Below are 21,231 nucleotides of genomic sequence, written 5' to 3' on the forward strand. Positions count from 1 at the left end.
GGTAGCACCACGTGTCAATCAGGTACACGTGCCGGTCTACGTGAGAGATAACTGTTAAGGCATTTGATCTCTTCCTTTAAGGTAATTGAAGGCTGACTCACGCACGCACTTTCACCATTATTGATATGCCACGCCTCGACCATAAGACGGCGATCTTCATTCCGATGCCTGTACAATATCGCGCATTCATCTAACTCAGGCGTGCAGTTACACTCTTGGCAATGTAAGGAAGGATTAGAAGGCGAACCACCGGTTAACGACCTTTTATGTTGCATCGTTCTCTGATTGATACACCGCCTCTGCATGCGGATATGTCGGCTGCGGAACACCAGATGGTGTTCCCGTGGTCCCACCCCGTGCGCGCCAACCGGTTCCTGACGCTCACAAAGAACCTCTTGGAAAACCGCGTCTTCGTCGAGAGATGCGTCAACTCGGACAGTGCGTTTCTCAGAGGTTTATTTGAGCAGCTCGAGGAAGGCGTGCTATACTGGGGTACTAGGAGCAGCTAGGCAAGCCCACGTTCTTTATGACCTTCAGCATGTCCGTACTCCACAAAGAGCACCCGTTCGAAGTCATCGGGGAAGGTCAAAAAGCCGGTCGAGGCGCGCCGCCGCAGTGTCGATGCCATTGCACAATGCGTCGCATAACTGCGATTCCCAAAGCACGTGGGATTTGCATAATTGGGACGCGAGAGCGTCAAGTGGCCGAATGAGCGAAAAAGCCTCGCGCCTGTTGTCTCTGTAGACGATTTTACATTCAATTCATGGGCGCCGTCATCTTGGGCTGTTACACAAACAATTTCTAAGTTTTATGAGAAGTGAAGTCACGTAACATGGTCAGGGAACGCTGTACGCATTTATACAAAGTTTTTCATGTTTGCGAATCGGCTGTAGTAACGCGTAAATTTCGTTAAAGATGAAAAGCAGCAGCGTTAACAGCCCAAGATGGTGGCACCTGAACGTTTCCGTAAACTACTCTATATAGCAGCGAAGCGGCCCCCAAACTCTCGCATTGCCATTGGCTGCGACGCCACGTCGCCAGCGTGCCTCAACGGAGCCAAGCGGGTCAAACATTTGCTGCTGAATATCTGCTGCAGAACACCAGCTGAACCTCTGAATTTTCGGCCAGTTGGCGTAATCGTGCTTCTGCCGAAAATTTACACCTGCAGCAATGTGTTTGCCTAGTTGAGCTGTGCGCCACCAGGTGGCCGCACCGTGCAGGCAGTTCGCGCCTCCGCTCATCCGGTAGAACGCCCAGTCCGCTTGCATTTGCTGGAATACCGGACACGCCTAATCTATCCGTTATCAGACGCGGCGTTTGGTTTGAGCGACTTTGGTTTGTACGCGGACAGTCGCACGTGCGAGTACCGTTAGTACGAATCGCCATAGTCACACCGGCTATCACCAGGCGAATGTTGGCCTGCGTGGTACGACCCTCGATGAATGCTGCGCGTCTCGACGCGACGAAGCTCATCGCGCCCTCCTCGCTTTCTCCGTTTTGCAGGACACTTTTTTTTAAACATTGCCTTTTCGGACGTGACGAAACTCTGGACATTATATCGTTTATTTATTTTTTAACATTCAATACTTAGCTAGTGCAACCTCAGTGATCTCTTCCCATTTGACGTAGTCAAGTCTTTCTCATTGTCTTCTCTTTCTACACATGTCTTGAATAATCCAAAAGGAATCAATCTTTATGTCAAGGGCCTAGGCACGCGCTGGTGGGCGAGTTGTTTGTACATGTTTACAACCAAGGCGCCAAATAAAACAAAGGACGAAGGAAGACGTCACGGGACAGCCACGTAGGCGCTACGTGGTTGTCCCGTGTCGTCTTCCTTCGTCCGTCGTTTTAGTCGGCGTCTTCGTTGTAAAGGGCATAAGAACAACTGGATGTCTAAACAAAAACGACGTAAATAATAATAATTAAAACGTCAACTGCGCGCTACTTTGAGAAGGGTAACGCGACCGGTCGCCTTCAAGGTCGCGCCGTTCGACGGCCGTCGGGTGGCGAGTTTTCACCAAACAGGGTCACGGAAGAGAGCGTTCATTTCCTTCTCTCTCTTCTGATCTCGTTTGCCGTTTGAAAAGCGATTCCAGTGCCCCTTGCTTCTCGTCCGGGGGTGTAGCTCAGATGGTAGAGCGCTCGCTTAGCATGCGAGAGGTACTGGGATCGATACCCAGCACCTCCACTCTTTTTTTTTTACATTTCATTGTTATTACATTAGTAATGAAAACCTACTTTAGATACCGTCTTCTGCTGCAAGGCACGTTTGTGCACTTATTTGTATTGTTGGGAATATGAGTGCTTGCTGGAAAAAAAAAAACAAAAAAATAAAACATAGTCTTTATTTATGTCCGAATGTTGGAGGGGCCATCTGCTGTTTATTGGCCTAAAGGATGCGCTTTTTTCCTTCCATTGATACGAATCTGTTCAAGGCATTCAGGAAATGGCACGCATTGCGGTCCATCGGCCAGGCGTCCGGGGGTGTAGCTCAGATGGTAGAGCGCTCGCTTAGCATGCGAGAGGTACTGGGATCGATACCCAGCACCTCCACAGAGACACTTTTTTTTTCAGCATCAAGGAAACAGTATGTCTTTTAAGCATTCTTTTTAAACTGATGACTGGAATACTTGCGACAGGCATGGCTGGGCCTGACAAGTGTATTTGTGTCGGCATGTGAAAGTATCGTGACGATAGACCAGCACAGCTTAATGCGAAGCATTCTTTGTGAACTTCGAGCACTTTAAGTTTGTATCTATCTATGTGCTGGCGATGCCTCTACCAACTTGAGCTGCCGGTTATATGCTCATGCCGTGTCGCCGGAGTGGTCGCGCCATCGGCTTCATTCAAGCTCTCTATTCCGACACTACAGCTCGCCTCCGATTCTCGTGTACCACCTTCGCCGAGCCAGATGAATCGCGTAGATGCGGGTATGTCGGCTGCGGAACACCAGATGGTGTTCCCGTGTTCCCACCCCGTGCGCGCCAACCAGTTCCCGGCGCTCACAAAGAACCTCTTGGAAGACCGCGACTTCGTCGAGAAATGCGTTAACTCGGACAGTGCGTTTCTCGGAGGCTTATTCGAGCAGCTCGAGGACGGCGTGCTATACTGGGGTACTAGGAGCAGCTATATATATATAGGCAAGCACGTACAGTGCTCACGGAATGAAATGGGACACGGAGCATTCAGTAGAACCCCTACTTGTGTGCAAAGTACGCGAGAGTACCATGTCATGTCGCTAGGAATTTGGTCACCAAAGGTGACGAGGACTCTGATGTCAGTGTACGCGCCAGAATTACGTCGATGTGACACGAACTGCAACCGGTTGAAACGAAAGTATGCGCATTACTTAGCCCTAAATTGACGCGTTTCATTCCGTGAGCACTGTACACATTCTTTATGACCTTCAGCATGTCCGTACTCCACAAAGAGCACCCGTTCGAAGAGATCGGAGAAGGTCAAAAAGCCGGTCCAGGCGCGCCGCCGCAGTGTCGATGTCATCGCACAATGCGTCGCACAAGTGCGATTCCCAAAGCACGTCTGATTTGCATAATTTTGACGCGAGAGCGTGAAACGGCCGAATGAGCGAAAAAGGCTCGCGTCTGTCGGGCGCCGCCATCTTGGGCTGTAACACAAACAATTTCCAAGTTTTATGAGAAGTGAAGTCTCACGTAACATGGTCAGGGAACGCTGTACGCATTTACACAAAGTTTTTCGTGTTTGCGAATCGGCTGTAGTAACGCGTAAATTTCGTTAAAGATGAATAGCAGCAGCGTTAACAGCCCAAGATGGTGGCACCTAAACGCTTCCGTAAAAAAAGCGTCAACTGAGCGCTACTTCAAGGTCGCGCCGTTCGACGGCCGTCAGGTGGCTAGTTTTCACCAAACAGGGTCGCGGAAGAGTGCGTTCATTGTATCCTCTCCCTTCTGACCTCGTTTGCCGTTTGAAAAGCGATTCGAGTGCCCCTTGCTTCCCGTCTGGGGGTGTAGCTCAAATGGTAGAGCGCTCGCTTAGCATGCGAGAGGTACTGGGATCGATACCCAGCACCAGTGGCGTAGCTAGGTCGTCTGGCACCCGGGGCCCATAGGTCTTCTGTCACCCCCCCCCCCTCCTAGGGTGTAGCCGGCGGAAAGAGGGGTGTCTTCAGACGTATATGACACCCCCCCCCCCCCTCCACAGGCCCCTTGCACCCGGGGCCCACGGCCCCCCGGCCCCCCCTATTGCTACGCCACTGCCCAGCACCTCCACTTCATTTTTTTTTTACATTTCGTTGTTATAACTTTAGCGATGAAAGCCTACTTTAGGTACGGTCTTCTGCTGCAAGGCACGTGTGTGCACTTATTTATAATATTGGAAATATGAGTGCTTTCTGCAAAAAAAAAAAGCTTTGTCTTTATTTATGTCCGAATAGGGGAGGGGCCATCTGCTGTTTGTAGGCATGAAGCATGGGCTCTTTTTTCCCCAATCCGTTGATTCGAAGCTGTTCAAGGCATATAGGAAATGACCCGTATTGCGGTCCATCGGCCAGCCGTCCGGGGGTGTAGCTCAGATGGTAGAGCGCTCGCTTAGCATGCGAGAGGTACTGGGATCGATACCCAGCACCTCCACTACGACACTTTTTTCTTCGTGTTACGGGAGTCCTTGCGGGAAAGCTGTTAAAAATCGCGTTTGTAGTTCTTGTTTTTTTATTTGGCTAAGAATAAATTGCTGGTACAGCTGGGAGAACTGTAATCAAAGCTAATCTGTTCTTCGCCTGCGAAAACTTTTTTTTTTTTTAAATTTAGGGTACCTTCAACGCCTCGACTGCGGTGCACAACACAAGGGTGGTCGCGTGAAGTTGGTGTGCTTATTATGGCAAATGATAAGCATACGTTTCTCTATACTTTGGTACAATAGAAGAATCCAGTAAAAGCTCCGCCCACAAAACAGTATCGCATCTCTGTGCGTTCGCGCAGAGATGCGCGAAAAAAAAATTGTTCGCGATAGAGACGCCGATATTGAAAGATGTGTGTACACACACACATACATACATACATACATACATACATACATACATACATACATACATACATACATACATACATACATACATACATACATACATACATATATATATATATATATATATATATATATATATATTGTCGCGAAGCACTTTGAGCAGTAAGCGTTCGCGACTAGAACGTTGGAGCAGCGAGAGGTAGTGTAGCCGACCGAGCACCGAAACAAGGTTGTTCTTTCTCGTCGTCGTTGTCTAGCTCTTAGCCACAGCCCCACTGCTCCCTATTTTACAGTACAGTTATCTCCCCCGCGGAAAAGGAAGCCGTCCCGGTGACTTATGGGTAGGACAGCACAGGCGGATCATAGTAGGGCTTGAGACGCTCGGCATGCACAATTTCGCGTCCACGACGGCGATGATCCAAAGGTAGCTCGAGGGGTTCCACAATATAGTTGACTGAAGACGTTTGTTTGATCACGCGGTATGGGCCCTGGTACTTCGACGCGAGTTTCGGTGACAGTCCAGCGGTAGAGGCTGGAACCCAAAGCCACACTAGCGAGCCAGGAGCATAGGATACAGAAGCATTGGAACTTTCTCGATGGTGCTTCTGGCGTTGCTGGTCTTCTGACGTAAATACACGGGAAAGCTTGCGACACTCTTCTGCGTGTGCAGCAGCTTCGGATAGGGTAGTTGTGTCCGTGGAGTCAGGGCGGTACGGAAGGATAGTATCCATTGTGGAAAAAGGTTCGCGTCCGTACAGGAGAAAGAAGGGCGAAAATCCCGTGGTAGTCTGCGTGGCGGTGTTGTAAGCGTAGGTCAGAAAAGGTAGAACATGGTCCCATTTGGTTTGGTCGGATGCAACGTACATGGCCAGCATGTCACCAAGAGTGCGATTAAAGCGCTCGGTCATGCCATTAGTCTGCGGATGATACGCAGTAGTGGTGCGATGAATGATGCAGCATTCTTTGAGGAGAGCCTCGATGACGTCGGAGAGGAAGACGCGGCCTCTGTCACTGAGTAATTCCCTGGGAGCTCCGTGGCGAAGGATGATGTGGCGCAGGAGAAACCAGGCGACGTCACGTGCAGAAGCGCTGGACAAAGGGGAAGTTTCCGCATAGCGCGTAAGATGGTCGATGGCCACGATTACCCAGCGATTGCCATCTGATGTGGTTGGCAGAGGTCCATAAATGTCGATGCCTACTCGATCGAAAGCACGTGCTGGGCAAGGCAGAGGCAGAACGACGAGGGGGATCTTTACGGCGTTGGCAAACTAAACAGGAGCGGACATAATGATGGATGAATCGATACATCCCCCGCCAGTAGTAACGAAGGCGTAGACGCGCGTACGTCTTCAGTACCCCTGCATGCGCGCACTGGGGATCGTCGTGAAACGCTGCGCAAGTATCCGAACGCAGGTGTCGCGGGATGACAAGCAACCATTTGCGGCCGTCCTGGAGGTAGTTGCGACGGTACAGGAGCCCGTCGCGAATGGAGAAGTGATGTGCTTGGCGACGTAATGCGCGATTGTTAGTGGGTGTCGATGGGCTGGACAAAAACCGCAGCATGGACACAATCCATGGGTCTTTCTTCTGCTCCAGAAGAATGTCCGTGGCAGCAAGGGAAGACTCGGACAATGAGGCTTTCGGGAAGCTAGCCTCGTCTGTTAGTGGCGAACGAGACAAGGCATCCGCATCCGAATGTTTTCGGCCAGAACGATACAGTACGCGAATGTCATACTCCTGCAGTCGAAGGGCCCATCGAGCAAGACGACCGGACGGTTCTTTTAAGGATGACAGCCAGCACAGCGAATGGTGATCAGTTATGACGTCAAACGGGCGGCCATAAAGATACGGACGGAATTTGGTTATGGCCCAAATTATAGCGAGGCATTCCTTTTCTGTGACAGTATAGTTCGATTCAGGTTTAGTGAGTGCACGACTGGCGAAGGCAACGACGTACTCATCGAAGCCAGCCTTTCTCTGAGCGAGAACGGCCCCAAGGCCAACGCCACTGGCATCCGTGTGTATTTCAGTTGGAGCGCTGGGGTCGAAATGGCGCAGGATTGGTGGTGACGTCAAGAGACGACGCAGCTTTGTGAAGGCGTTATCGCAATCCCGTGACCAGGTTGAAAGGTTGTGGTCACCATGAAGAAGCTGCGTTAAAGGTGCAATTATAGTGGCAAAATTGCGGATGAAACGGCGAAAGTATGACGCCAATCCAATGAAGCTGCGCAGTTCTTTCAAAGTCGTTGGTCGGGGAAACTGGGCAACAGCTTGTAGTTTCGCCGGATCAGGAAGTACACCTTCTTTCGACACGACATGGCCGAGGATGACCAGCTGCCGGGCAGCGAAGTGACACTTCTTCAAGTTAAGCTGGAGGCCAGCATCGGCGATGCACTTTAGGACGCGTTCAAGTCGAAGTAAGTGGGAAGGAAAGTCCGGTGAAAAGATAACGATGTCGTCCAGATAACACAGGCATATCTGCCATTTGAGGCCGCGCAAGATGTTGTCCATCATTCTTTCAAATGTGGCAGGCGCATTACACAGGCCAAATGGCATCACGGTGAATTCAAATAAACCGTCAGGTGTGATGAAGGCCGTTTTCGGACGGTCGGACTCAGCCACTGGCACTTGCCAGTACCCGGATCGTAAGTCTAAGGATGAGTAGAATTCAGCGCCTTGGAGGCAGTCTAGCGCGTCGTCAATACGGGGTAGCGGATAAACGTCCTTGCGTGTGATCTTATTAAGTCGCCGGTAGTCCACGCAAAAGCGAATTGTGCCATCTTTCTTTTTTACCAGCACTACAGGAGAAGCCCAGGGACTGTGCGAAGGTTGTATGACACCGCGTTGGAGCATGTCTGCAACTTGCTCAGCGATCACGCTACGCTCCGTGGCGGATACACGATACGGTCTGTGGCGTAAAGGCGCATGGTTGCCGGTGTCGATGTGATGGACAACAGTGGAAGTACGGCCTAAACGAGATTGTTGTAGGTCGAATGACGTGCGAAAGCGGTCTAGAAGATGGACGATCTGGGCGTGCTGCGCTGGAGTGAGGTTGGGATCAATACTCTGGTAAAATGCTGGGTCACACGGCGGCGTGGGAGGAGAAACTTGAAGGGCCAGAGCGTCAACCGGAGGAGAAGCCGGGTCGTCAGGCACATCGTAAACGAAGCTTGGTTCGATTTCGTCGGCATAACCAAGACACTCATTGTGGAGCAGCCTGGCAGGGCAAGGAAACAGGTTTGATACATAAAGTGCGCTCGAACCTTGTCGAATGGCAAGAAGGGCAAAAGGAAGCAAGAAAGGATGGCGGCGAGCAACAAGCTGAGACGGCGTGAAAAGAACTGTGGAGTTGGAAAACCCAACGCAGGAAACGGGTACAAGTGCGGCAGAGTATGGAGGAATCTCGGTGTCGGCGGTGACGAACACACGACTGGAAGTGTCATCAGTATCTTCAAAAACGTTGGTGCCGAATGGCGACAGCGCGAGTTCAGCACGGGCACAATCTATAACGGCATGATGAGAGGACAGAAAGTCCCATCCTAAAATCATGGCATGGGAGCAGCGAGGCAGAACAACGAACTCAACATGGTATAAAGCGCCGCTTATAACAACACGCACGGTACACTTCCCTAAGGGTTCAATCGGCGCAGCGCTTGCTGTACGTAATGAAATGGCTGAATAAGTCGTCGCGACTTTTCTAAGGGTAAGACGAAGCTGGTCCGAAATCACTGATATTGCTGCTCCCGTGTCTACAAGCGCATGAACGGCAATGTCTTCTGCATAAACTTCAAGGATGTTCGCAGGAAATAAATGAGGTCTTGGGGAGTTCGCTGAGATCGCAGTTCTTGCCTCTGGAACTGCGGTCCTTAGTTTTCCTCTCGGATAGCTTCAGGACGACGGATAAGCGGCGACAGAGAACGCCGACGGGGAGACGGAGACCGACGGGTATACTGAAGGGTCGGGAAAGAGGAGACGAGGCTTCGAAGGGCTGAGCGGCAGTAGCAGAACGGGACGGAGAGTCGAAACCGTTACTTTGTGCCCTCGGAGAATCCGAAGGATACCATCCACGCCGGCGGCAAAGCCGTGCTACATGCCCAGGTAGGCCACACGAATAACAGATAGGCCGATTGTCATGGGTGCGCCATGGATTAAGAACAGCGGGCGTAGACTGTCTGAAATATTGGCGAGGTGGGCGCACGGGCTGCTGTGGCGGCCAGTAGCTGCTTGGGTGGGCAGGAGAATATGTTGCAGCTGCTTGCGGAGGTGAAGGAAAGGCGCTGGTAAGTCCGGATTGATTACCTGCAGAAGGAGGCCGTGGATTGGCTACAACGGCAGCGTACGTAAGTGGCACAGGCGTAGGAGGCGGTTGATGAGCAAGTGGTACTGCGTTAGCGACTTGTTCTTGTATCAGGTGACGGAGATCTGGAGACAAGCGCGGCTCTGATGCTGGAGCGACTGGCAGAAGAGAGAGTTGGCGCGCCACTTCTTCTCGTACAAACTGCTTGATGCTGTCGAAAAGTTCTGAACTGCAAGGAGCCGAAGTGACGCCATCACTCAGAGCTGAAAGCGCGACGTCTGGAGCGAGAGTTCGGCGCGTAGAAAGCCGCTGTTTGCGCAGCTCCTCATAGCTCTGGCAAAGTGCTATGATGTCGTTGACCGTCTGAGGATTCCTTGCCAAGAGCATTTGGAAGGCGTCGTCTTCGATGCCTTTCAAGATGTTCTTGACCTTGCCATCTTCGGTCATATCAGGGTCTATACGCCGGCAGATGTCAACTACATCTTCAATGTAGCTCGTAAAAGTTTCGCCCTTTTGTTGGGCACGACAGCGAAGCTGTTGTTCAGCCCGAAGTTTGCGCACAGCAGGGCGACCGAATACTTCTTGAAGTGCCGTTCGGAATGCTGACCAGGTGGAAAAGTCAGCCTCATGGTTGCGGAACCAAAGATGGGCGACCCCGGAAAGGTAGAAAGGGACGTAGCCAAGCTTGTCAGCATCAGACCATTTGTTGTGGGCACTCACTCGGTTGTATGATGAGAGCCAGTCCTCTACGTCATGATCGTCAGTTCCATTGAATATGGGAGGATCCCGTTGGCGTGGCGCACCAGGACAGATGACTGGAGGCGGTGCCATGGGTGGCGCGGTAGGGCTAGTCTCCTCAGGCATGGGAGATGTGACAGGGATCGTTCGGCTTCGAAGTTCCAGGTTGGCAATAAGTCCAGCACCTTCCACCAAATGTCGCGAAGCACTTTGAGCAGTAAGCGTTCGCGACTAGAACGTTGGAGCAGCGAGAGGTAGTGTAGCCGACCGAGCACCGAAACAAGGTTGTTCTTTCTCGTCGTCGTTGTCTCTCTCTTAGCCACAGCCCCACTGCTCCCTATTTTACAGTACAATATATATATATATATATATATATATATATATATATATATATATATATATATATATATATATATATATATATATATATATCTACCGTGATGCAACCGATATAAAGCTGACGTGATATTCGGCGGCGCGTCTAATAGAAATTTCGTTTCTTTTGGACGGTGGTGCATTCAAGCAGCTTCATAACAGAATCCCCGCGTCAGGTTAGGGCGGTCATTGATACTGAAGGCAAACTCCGCCAACAAAAGTTACTGGGCTTTCATTTCTTCAGGGGCCTGATGGCGGTAGTTTGTGGATAGTATAGTTTGAATATTTCTATAATTCTGACCTTACTAAGTTTGCCACTTGGTTAACGCTACAGACTTATGTAGTTGGTTGAGTTTATGTTGGAAATTTTTATTGACAATGCATATCTTCTTTATTGAACGCCTTGTCACGGTACTTTAATAATAATAATAATAATAATAATAATAATAATAATAATAAAGGAATTATTAAAAATTAAATAAAATTATGGGGTTTTACGTGCCAAAACCATTCTCTGATTATGAGGCACGCCGTAGTAAAGGAGTCTGGAAATTTTGGCCACCTGGGGTTCTTTAGTGTGCACCCAAACCTAAGTGCACGGGTGTTTTCGTATTTCGCCTCCATCGAAATGCGGCCGCCGTGGCCGAATTCAGGAAGCATGTGGTCGGGCATATCTACAAACATCGATTCTAGAAGTAGGGATTCCACAGAACTACATTTCGTAGCCCCTTAACCCTACCGTAACTGCGTACGTAGTGAAATACCGGACACTCCGTGTCCCATAACGCCGAGGGCACTCACCCGGACGTTCCTGAACCGCAACGTCTGCCTGTTTCCGGTGACGTCCTGCGCGAAGAAGTCCAGCCGGTTCTTCCTGGAGATCACGTTGAGCCCGAACTGGGCCGCTCCCTGGACGTCGGTGACCCGCATGAGGAACCAGGGGTCGGTGCGACTGCTCCGCTTGCGGAAGGTCGCCACGAACGAGAACTCGTCGGGGAGACCCAGCGGGAACACCGCCCTGCAACGGGATGGCCATTCGCGCCGCTTGGTCGATGTTCACGGAGAGTTCTTCGTGAGTGCGTGCGACCATACGATGACAGTGGGGTTAAAACTTTTTACTGGACGAACTCATTTTTACAGCGAACGCTGTATATGACTAACCTTCCGTAGCTTTTTTTTCGGCGGAGACATCGTAACCGCGAAACTCTCGAAAGACTCAAAAGTTTTCCCTCCCTCCCTCGACGTCAGGCAACAGAAACGGGCTTCATCATCATCGTCACCACCACCACCACCACCACCACCACCACCACCTCCACCACCACCACCTCCACCACCACCACCACCACCACCACCACCACCACCACCACCACCACCACCACCACCACCACCACCATCATCATCATCATCATCATCATCATCATCATCATCATCATCATCATCTTTTATGTCCACTGCAGGACGAAGGCCTCTCCCGGCCTGCGATCTCCAATTACTCCTGTCCTGCGCCAACCGATTTCGAAACGGACTTAGCGATTTCTAACAAACCCATACGGGTGCATTGCGGTGCAGGTGTCAAAATGCGGAACAGGTTAGAGCGCTTGCCGTGAGTAGCGCGACGTTAAGGTTATCGCAGTATATAAACATGAGAGGTATCGGCGCTAAATATAGCTGCGTTATCGACGGGGCGTACACGCATAGTTCGTACACCCGAAGAACAACATGCGTACGAGGAGTGCCGGAGGCAACGGCCACGAGAATGAAAACGGCGCCGGCGCGAAACGACCACCGACGAAGAACGTTCGGTTGTTTTGCGCTAAACAAAGTAATTATGGATTCACAGAGTGGAATGATTGTCAATTTTAAGTGGTTCTTCTTTGGTCCCTGTGACGCTCTAGGGTAACGGGGTTAAAAATCTTCGACCTTATTAACTCTTGCACCATGTTAATCCTCTTAAATTCATTACCGTTAACCCCGCTAACATTTATGGACGGTGTTTGTCTTAATCACATACTGTCGTTAATTTCCGTTCTGGTAGGTTTAGTAGGTTTAAAATTCTACTGCAATGGGGTTTCGACCAAGTTGTAACCATCCTATCTTCGTGGATGCACTTAAAGAAGTACTTAGACATGACAACCCTGCGCCTGAAGCAGTAAATTAATCGAGTCGGTGCAACCACGCGCTACTACACAGTAAAAAGCGTACATGCGCAGCCGCGATCAGAAGCTCATGATCCACTTCCGCTCGAGGGATCGAAATAAAACGAAGTATATTCGTGAAATAAAAAAGAATCGTTCAACAGTGAGCGATCAGGAGGAGAGCATCAGCCCGGAAACGTTTTTAATCCGGCAAGGGACCGTACTTGTCGACACGCCGCTGTGACGTCAGACTTGCGCTTGAACGATTCATCAGCTTGCCTTTACGAACAGGGTCGAATTTTCTATACGCTCGAAGAGATATATGACAAAGGCCAGACTCGTGACCTGATCGGTACGTGCCGACGTGGGACGTTTCGTATAGAGGACGTCGTTGAGCGTTACTTGGGTGCATTTGCGTAATTGATGAAACGAATTGCATGCAAGTGATTACGAGACGGAGGGCACACTAGCGCCCTCTTGTCATTCTATATTGTCCTTGTTTGTGTTAATCATAGCCGGTCGCCCTCTACAATGCGCACCGTGTAGACCCTGGAAGACAGGACACAGTGGCCAGTGGAGGCTAGACGAAGGCCGCGCGGCGTCCTTAGCTTTGCAAGGACGGGTCTTAAGTGAGGCAGCTGTTAGTTTCGCTTCGTTATACGGTTGTTCATGGCGCCTCGTTTGACCTCGTGTCCTGTAGGCCAGTGTATCTATATGCGGGGTAGCTTATGTGGGCTTTGCTGTAAACATATATTCGACCGTGCAGTTGATTTGCTGGTCTACACGTGTGGAAGGCTTTGCCAAGGTTGAGCGGTTAATCAATTGCCACAAACCGGCATAGCACGAAAGATGGCGTCTTACGAATTCCCTTTTTCGTGTCCGCGACGTATTAAGCGCTGTGGTGAGCTTAGAAATTAGCACTCAGTTCATCGCGGGCACGTGCTTTTGCGATTCTGTTCCTTTTTGGCAGTAGACTCGGAAGCAATATGCCTGGAGCTATGGTTACGAAAGCGCTGTTCGCGACTTTAGGACGATTTTATGAGCTTCTGAAACTCGGAAGGATTTTTCTCGCTTCCTTCGTGCTAGTGCACAGCATCGTGGACGACCGTACACTCTGCTATCCGTACCCTCCCACAACTCTCCATGGTTATATATATGTATAGGGTTGTATTTGCAAACGTGACGCCATTGGGCATAAAGAGAGAATGAGGGAGAAAAGTGCCTATAAGCGCCTACAGCTGTCCCCGTCACCCATAAAACGGGAGCCAAATCACACACAAAAAAAGTGTCTTGAACTCCATCCTGGAATACACTCAAAGGTAAAGGATGGACGCCGACCCCAAACAAGCCATAATACAAAGCGTTTCTGGGTTCGTATGGAAGAAAACAAGAGAGAGAGAGAGCCGGTTCCCCATGGAAGATCATTCGCCCCGGGACTATATCCAACAAACCCAGCTTCTGAGATGCGCTCTTATAAGTACTGTACCCTGTTCCTAGAACCACGACCACTTGTCCATCCTCGTCAGATGGTAACTACCATAGTTAAGGGGGCCGGGGTGCGAGTGGTTGGGGGGCAGGAGGGTGGCGAAGGGTTTGTCGTATTCGCGCTTAAAACATTTTGACTGCCACCGCGCTTGGCGCGAGCCGTGCCTTAACATACTCGTGCTACCCCAAACGCATTTCCTTTAATCGTACAGCTCTTTCCTGCCCATTTTTCACACTGGCCGTTGTAACACCATTAGTCAGGCGGCCGCGCTTAGGACCGCCGTTACTTCAATACTGCGCGACACTGGAAAGAGAACGGACCGAAAAGAAGGGGCTGTACAAGGTACAAGCCGGTGATATCACAAATGGCCAAAGCTTACACTGTAAAGTAATTTACACCCTTAAAAGTTCAAATGAGTGTAATTATGTCTATAACTCGCACCATAACACCCTATTCGGTGTTGAGGTGCGAGTTATAGACACATATGTACGCCCTTTTTCACCTTTATGGGTGTAAATTATTTTACAGTCTATTGACAAAAGCGCATTATAAACGACAAATATGATCATGGGGTCACGTATACTCCGAGTGAAGCTGCACACGAGGGCAGGGAGCTACTTCCCTTATTACCACCAAGATATGGCGACACCCAAGATAACTGTTTGGATTCGTTTGTCTGTACCTTGTAGGCAGTACGAGCTCCGCTTTTCGTGACAGTCTGTATGCAGTCTGCAGGCTGTTGGAGCCGGTCACCCGCTTGATGCCCGGGAAGTCAAACTGGACGTCGTCCAACCGGAACTTGCGGATCAGATCGAATCCTGCTCGCACGAGAGAGAGAGAGAGAAAAAAAAATCTGCATAACCGTGTTTCTCAAACTGCGGGTCGTAACCCCCGAATGGGTCGTGAGCATTTTTCCGTGGGCCACGGAGGGCCCAAATATCTGCATCATCAATGACGTCAGTGCCTCTTGCTGGCCTCTGTCGTCAAGCTTTGAACTATCCACTTCCCTTTTCGCACTGCTTCGTTTATAGGTGCTACACGAGGAAATTTTGCCCGAGAGATAGCCAAAGAAATGCTACTGCATTTGAAGTCCGGGCCTGAAGGACTAAACTAGATATCCCTAATTAAAATACGTGATTGAATCAATCCACGCTAAACGTATTAAGCATTGTTGGCAGCCTTCTGCTGCGTTTGATGTCTTTTCAATAAATTAAACTCTAAATATATCTTAGTCATTTAAAAAAGTAAATTTTCAGGAGGTTTATAAAATGCTTATGTATATACCAAACCTACCATTACATATACCTCCGGTCATGGTAGGTCTGGTACTACTGAAGAGGGACACGTATATACTAGAAAAGTTGGATAAACACTGCTGCATATAATTTCGAATACACACCAGAAGATTCGCCTGCAAGAATATTTGTCGCGGTAGGACACAAAGTTGAGTGTTAGAGACCGTGTGCCGCAGGAGACGTTTTGACTTGGGATCCTCCCTCCTACGTCATAGAGTCGCTGGTGGTAGGTGGCGCCACAGTGCTTCGAGAAGTTTTAGCATGTCATGCTGGTTAACGTTCGTGCCTGCCACCTTCGGTTTCGCCTTTGGTTTTATTCACGCTATCGTTTGACGTCTTCAAAGCTGGATATGGTGTTGGGCACGATGTCGCGGGATCGAATCCCAGCCACGGCGGCCGCATTTCGATGGGGAAGAAATGCGAAAACACCAGTGTACTTAGATTTAGGTCCGCGTTAAAAAAACCCCAGGTGGGCAAAATTTCAGGAGCCCCCACTACCGCGTGCCTTAGATCGTGGTTTTGGTACGTAAACACCCATATTTTTCTTTTGACATCTTCAAAGCGCGCGCAAGAAGTTTCATGTACGTGGAATAATATTTAACACGGCAAGACACAAATTTAAGCGTCAATGCACCCGTAGATGTCATTCTAACGTTGGATCCTGTTTCCTACGTAATGGAGTGCTCGCGGCCAGTACCTTGTATGTGTGCCAGGTATGTTGCATGCTTAGAAGAGCTACGCTGGTCACTTTGTGCGGCAGACACCGACACTTTGTTCCTTTGATGTGCATTACACATTTCTCTCGTCTTGTACCTCATGGCACGGCTTTCTGTTCTTTTTTTTTCTCTTTTAGATGACTGCACTGAAAATCACGGTACAAGTGCAAACTTCAACAATGCTCTCTTATATGCTTGTGCCGAGGCTGCTTGTACAAAGCAGTGAATTTTGGACATTGAATGGAGCCGCAGAACGGAATACTGAAAGGTGCTCTTAATTGCACGGCTGGAACAAATCAACCAACAACGAACTGCATACATCACAGGCTAACTGTTGTGCCCGTATAGCACGCCTTTTTAATGCCGAAGACTATAGTGGTCTGCGACTGTAAGTAATGCTTTTGAAGATCCTTGAAGCACGTCTCGCGAAGTGTTGTGTAAAGGTGTGCGTGGGTATTTAAAAAAAAAAACGTATAAAACAATGAATAAGAACGAAGTAGCATCGTGGAAGCCCCATTACGGAGTAGTAATGTCGTAACAGTTTAGATCTGCGTCTGGTGTTACGTCTGGTTTCTTAACATTTGAATTCTGAATTTCGGGTTTTTCTTGCTTTGTACCCAGTGAAAAAAAGGAAAAAGAAAAGAAAATACGGCGTCGTACCTGGCAGGTCGTCTTGTCCTGGCTTCGCTTTTGGGCACACTTCTGTAGCTTCCTCGTCCGCTTCACCTGTGATAGGATGGAGTTCACGTTAGTAAAGACGTGACATACCACGTGGAAACTCTATACGCATTGGTAACGCACAGATTCCGGAGGTGTGCGATTGCAAAATAAATTAAACAAGAACAGCGCAGTATAATGCTCCGTTAGTGGGCTGTTCGCAAGTATAGGCCTTGCGCGGTCCAAGAGTGGAGAGTTTGAGATATCGAATAATGAGGCGGTGTTAACCACTGCGCAAATTAATACTACGCAACACGATACCACACGACGCAACACACATTTACAGAAGCCTATACGAGCGCCGCCATTTTGGACTGTTAAACGTAGCATGAGCTTTTTCTAAACAACTTTATTGCGCACGGTAATCTGATCAACTCGCATGAATGACAATTTTCGCACAGCGGACGGGGCTTTCACTGTTTCGCCATCGTGTAAGTTGGTGTCACTGCGCCGAATAATTTTTTTTTTATATAACTGCTGTAGATGCCGGAGCCCAAGAACTGAAAACGAAATCATGCACATTCTGTCTCACAAGTCGCTTGCAGCACTGTGGAAGCTGTAAGACTCCTTAGCCAATAGGAATGGTCGTATGCACTTCGAGATGTGTTCGTCCGCGTGACGTTGTCTGCTCGGTTGCTGCTGAATTCATGGTATACGATGCGCATGCGCAATAAAGATCCTAACATGTTACACGTATCGCCATAACGCATCATGTACCAAGTAAGCACAAAACTATCTAATCCCGTCGTTAATCAGACATTTAAATGCGGAACTACATTCCGCTGCGCAAGGATATTGCCTATGTACGCCTCGTACCTTCGACAGTGCTGAAGGCCGAAGGTACTCGGCCTTCAGGTACTCGGTCTGCTATACTGAAGGCAAACGATTTGTGAGATGGAGTATACCAACATAACTTTGCTTTACATAAGGCGGTGTGATGCAGATTGCAATTTTTAGGGGGCACGGGGAGCACGCCTCACCAATCCATTTGAATTTGGCGTCAGTACTTGTAACTGGAGAGCGTATAGTTACTGCATCTGTCAGTGCAAACATGACTTTTGTGATGCGTGTCGAATACGATGGTTCGTTTGCTCTACAATCGATTTTCTGTAGCTCCTTTGTAATTTGAAGCAGACGTTGTACAATTTGACCCGCCGCGGTTCATCAAAACGGTACAACGTCTGTGTTGAGAGGATCACGTTATTGCTACAAGTTACGTACGTGGATGGAGATGCGTTTTTTTTTTTGTTTTTACTGCGGTGTTTTGCTGGTTCAGTAATGTGAAACTTCGCAGTATAGATACCATATTCTTCTGGTAGCAGCCTCGCTAGCGTCTCCTCTCCGGGAATGAAGAAGTCGTCGTCGCTTTGTGTTCGCACAACTGCAAACAGAAAAAAAGGAAAAGAAGTAACATAATATAGCAAAGCAAATATTCAAGACGCAGTGCGATTGCATTCTCACTCACGAAGACAGCTTGGGGATATAATCGCTTCTAAAGTCAGTGCTCACCACTGTCTGGTCTGTTACGAACCCGAACACCTTTTTCTTTTTCTCTTTAAATACCATGCTTGGATGCGGAAGGCAGCATCTTATTGTACCCGGGGAAAAAAAAAAGTCTCTTTACGTTTCTTGTCGTAGAAACCGGTTTTCGTTGCTTAAACGCAGAGATGAAGACGTAGCATTGTCTGTTTGATGTTTGCATTTTGGTGCTACATTCTGGACTTTCGTATCGTCTTGCGGCATTCAAAAAGCAATTCGCGGATGCTCTTCGTCGGCTGTGACGACACAACAGTTTATACCAAATTAGTGTCAAGTTTCGCGAGAGCTAACGCTAAGAAAAAGCTGAAGTCAATTCCATACATTCCCGCGTATGTTTTTCCCAGTTCAGGATTGAAAGTAATGTTCGTTATACAGTTACTCGCAAGTGAATGGTAAAACGAAACGTTTCTGTCGCCTTCACGTTAACTGCAGCTCAGATGCGTGATTACTGCCTCTGAAGCGGCAGCTCTACAATTTTCCTGCGAACCGCACGTGAGTTAGGATCAGTTAGTAGCTACACTGAAGATCTTGAGTGTAGCTATTAACTATTCATTAGTGTAGCTATTAACTATATTAGGGTAGCTATTAACTATTCGCACTGCCTGCCGCACGATACACGACCGGTTGCAAACGCCAGACGCTTTGTCTTGCGGACTGCGCCCATCTTGGAAACGGCACAAGCCGTGGCGGCTTGTACGCGCGCGATGGCATTTGATACCGCGTATCGGCAAGAACAGCCCGAACAACTCGCGAGTGCCTCGTCATCGGTGGGAAGCCCCCGGTCATCGAGACCGAGCCAGAGACACGTGAAAGCCACGACTCATGTCCTTTCCAAGATGGACGCCGCCAGAAGACAGTCGTCTGGCTTTTTCGCGGGCGGCAAGCATGAGCAGACGGCGCAGACGGCGTATGCATTGTATACCTTTACGTGCAGGTATACTGGCGATCAGGAACTGTAAAATGTAACGTTTACATGCCAGTGGCTATTCATTTTCGCGCTTCGTCAGTGGTCGGGTGCTTATCGCGTCAGCGTTATCGACGGGATAAGCCGGCCGTGAACGGCGGAGAGTGGCAGAATTTAGCGGAATGGATCGCTGCGTTATGCCGGCCTGAAGTGAGCTTTGTGCAGAACCTGTTGGAAACAAGCGGTGGCAAGTGCAGAGGAGCGCATGCGCTGTTTTGCGCTCCCGCGTTCTAAGATTCGAAGCGAGCGCCGGTGATCAGTCAGGTCCGTAGCTGGATGCGTATGGTGAATGTGAAGATTGCTTCTCTCGGCTTTCGACGTTCAAGCGATGGTCGCGCACCGTTACACCATCTTGGTGGTCTCACATGCTGGTCCTCGGGCACTGCTCGAAAACGGTAGGTGCTGCATCGTTCAAACTTTCATCCAAATCATTTTTGAGCTGAAGTAATATGACAGAAAATGTAAAGGGGCTTTTGGTAAACAGCTGTTGCACCGGTGAACTCCGTCACAGTCCTTCAGAAAGCTATTGAAGGATTCTGGCTCTTTGTAAAGGAACTAGGTTGTGTCGAAAAAGCCTCTTCGCGAGTTCTACTTTTTTTTTTCCACGCTTGCGGGCACTTTGAAAACTGAAGCGGCTCAGAAGGCCGAGTCTCGAGACCAGCTGTCACAAAAGTAAGTTATGTTATTGAATAGCCAACATTAAATAAATATGAAAGAGCGTTAGTCGCGTGCAATTCAGAGTGACAGCTCCGAGATAGAGAGTAATTTATTTACAGAAAAGCAACTAGTTTTGCCCCGCTTCTCTGCATCTACTATGGAAGGGAAATGAGATGAGGGACGATTATAAAAATACGAAAGTGCATTTTGAGTCCTATTTGAGGCTATTTGGTTTTAACAGAAGAAAGAATTTCATATTTTATAACGTAACAGATACATCAGACGAATGCATATCAATAACAGATCAGTACGATGAATACAAGGGCGTAGAGCCACTATAGGCATGTTAGCCGCACAATGAAGGCACATCTCTAATGTTTTTCAAACATAGAATGTTCTGGAACATGCACGTAGTGAGCTCCCACATTCGAGGCACTTCGACCAGAAATCCCCAGCACGTTCAACAGCAGAAGCAAAGGCCTGTTCTAATCAAGTAAGACTGAGGCTGTTAATTTCTCGTCGACAGGTTGACGAGAATCGTCGTTCGGGTCGGGGTTTTAAAATCGCCACAAAATGGGTAATGTATAATACAGGTCCGAATTAACCGAAAGACATCCTTAGTGGTCATAAAAAAGGCGACCCATGTGTCCACGTTTACCTCGCCCGAGTACCCCACTTTCATGTCACGTGGGCTTTAGCCTACTCGGGCAATTTTGGCAGTAGTGGCTTTGCGCTGTTCTAACAGAACACGCTGTTCTATTAGCAACACCCTTCACTTGTGTCTTCCGCACAACATCTTACTAAAGTAGCACAAAGCAAATTGGAGCATAGAACGACACGGAGTAGGCGCACAACTCGGGGCTGAACGATTGCCGGCCAAGCGTGCCAGGCTAACCCGGCCTGCTGCTACGTCACGACCACGACTGCCACCAGGTGTAACTTGCCTGTGATGAGCGCCGTCGTCGCCAGGCAGCACAGCGTGGAAAGCATGTTGAGTACGCAGCGCCCCCTCTCGTCAGGCGGCGACTCCGCGCTGGAAAAAAGGCAGAAGGCGCACACCACGTTGCGACAACTACAGAACGCAGGGAATGTACATTCGGCCACAAAATTTTACGCAACACGAAATCTGAGAAAAAAAAAAAGCTTGAATACCCGCGCAGACTCACGACGCACCCCAATGTTCGCATTTATAGAATCTACTATGGTATATGTGAACGACACTGGGATGTACGGTTCTGCTGACTACTGTTACGGGCTGTTTGTGAAATTGCACGTTTTCTGAGATCCCGTGGTCCGTGAACTTTCGTGGCC

At 49.1% G+C, this 21,231-nt stretch overlaps 1 protein-coding gene, 2 long non-coding RNA genes and 3 other non-coding genes across 10 annotated transcripts in view; 5 read left to right on the top strand and 1 right to left on the bottom strand.

Moving 5' to 3' along the window:
- LOC139060895 (uncharacterized) overlaps positions 1-16,380 on the top strand; it is a 185,128-nt gene extending 168,748 nt beyond the window's left edge. Inside the window, exon 9 of the long non-coding RNA XR_011515072.1 lies at positions 16,181-16,380. This is a non-coding gene — a long non-coding RNA (uncharacterized lncRNA). The remainder of the gene's footprint in view (positions 1-16,180) is intronic.
- LOC139060885 (collagen alpha-1(IX) chain-like) overlaps positions 1-21,231 on the bottom strand; it is an 80,494-nt gene that overhangs the window by 52,134 nt on the left and 7,129 nt on the right. For 3 of the 4 annotated variants that reach the window (XM_070540154.1, XM_070540152.1, XM_070540155.1), the window contains exons 2-6: positions 20,865-20,953; positions 18,064-18,141; positions 16,704-16,769; positions 14,715-14,850; positions 11,213-11,429 (exon numbers count right to left, since the gene is read on the bottom strand). In XM_070540154.1, the coding sequence (XP_070396255.1) occupies positions 11,213-11,429; positions 14,715-14,850; positions 16,704-16,769; positions 18,064-18,141; positions 20,865-20,910 (543 nt within the window). In that variant the 5' untranslated portion in view covers positions 20,911-20,953. Of the gene's footprint in view, positions 1-11,208; positions 11,430-14,714; positions 14,851-16,703; positions 16,770-18,063; positions 18,142-20,864; positions 20,954-21,231 lie in introns of all 4 variants that reach the window. The other variant, XM_070540153.1, reaches the window with a different exon arrangement.
- Positions 2,116-2,188, top strand: TRNAA-AGC (transfer RNA alanine (anticodon AGC)). The gene has a single exon. It is a non-coding gene; the product is annotated as a tRNA-Ala (tRNA).
- On the top strand, positions 2,481-2,553 carry TRNAA-AGC (transfer RNA alanine (anticodon AGC)). The gene has a single exon. It is a non-coding gene; the product is annotated as a tRNA-Ala (tRNA).
- TRNAA-AGC (transfer RNA alanine (anticodon AGC)) lies at positions 4,535-4,607 on the top strand. Its single transcript has one exon. It is a non-coding gene; the product is annotated as a tRNA-Ala (tRNA).
- Positions 19,451-21,231, top strand: part of LOC139060896 (uncharacterized) — a 67,761-nt gene continuing 65,980 nt past the window's right edge. For both annotated transcript variants that reach the window (XR_011515077.1, XR_011515078.1), the window contains exon 1: positions 19,451-19,658. This is a non-coding gene — a long non-coding RNA (uncharacterized lncRNA). The remainder of the gene's footprint in view (positions 19,659-21,231) is intronic.

This window comes from Dermacentor albipictus, chromosome 6 (assembly GCF_038994185.2).
Source record: "Dermacentor albipictus isolate Rhodes 1998 colony chromosome 6, USDA_Dalb.pri_finalv2, whole genome shotgun sequence".
Taxonomy (NCBI): Eukaryota; Metazoa; Arthropoda; class Arachnida; order Ixodida; family Ixodidae; genus Dermacentor; species Dermacentor albipictus.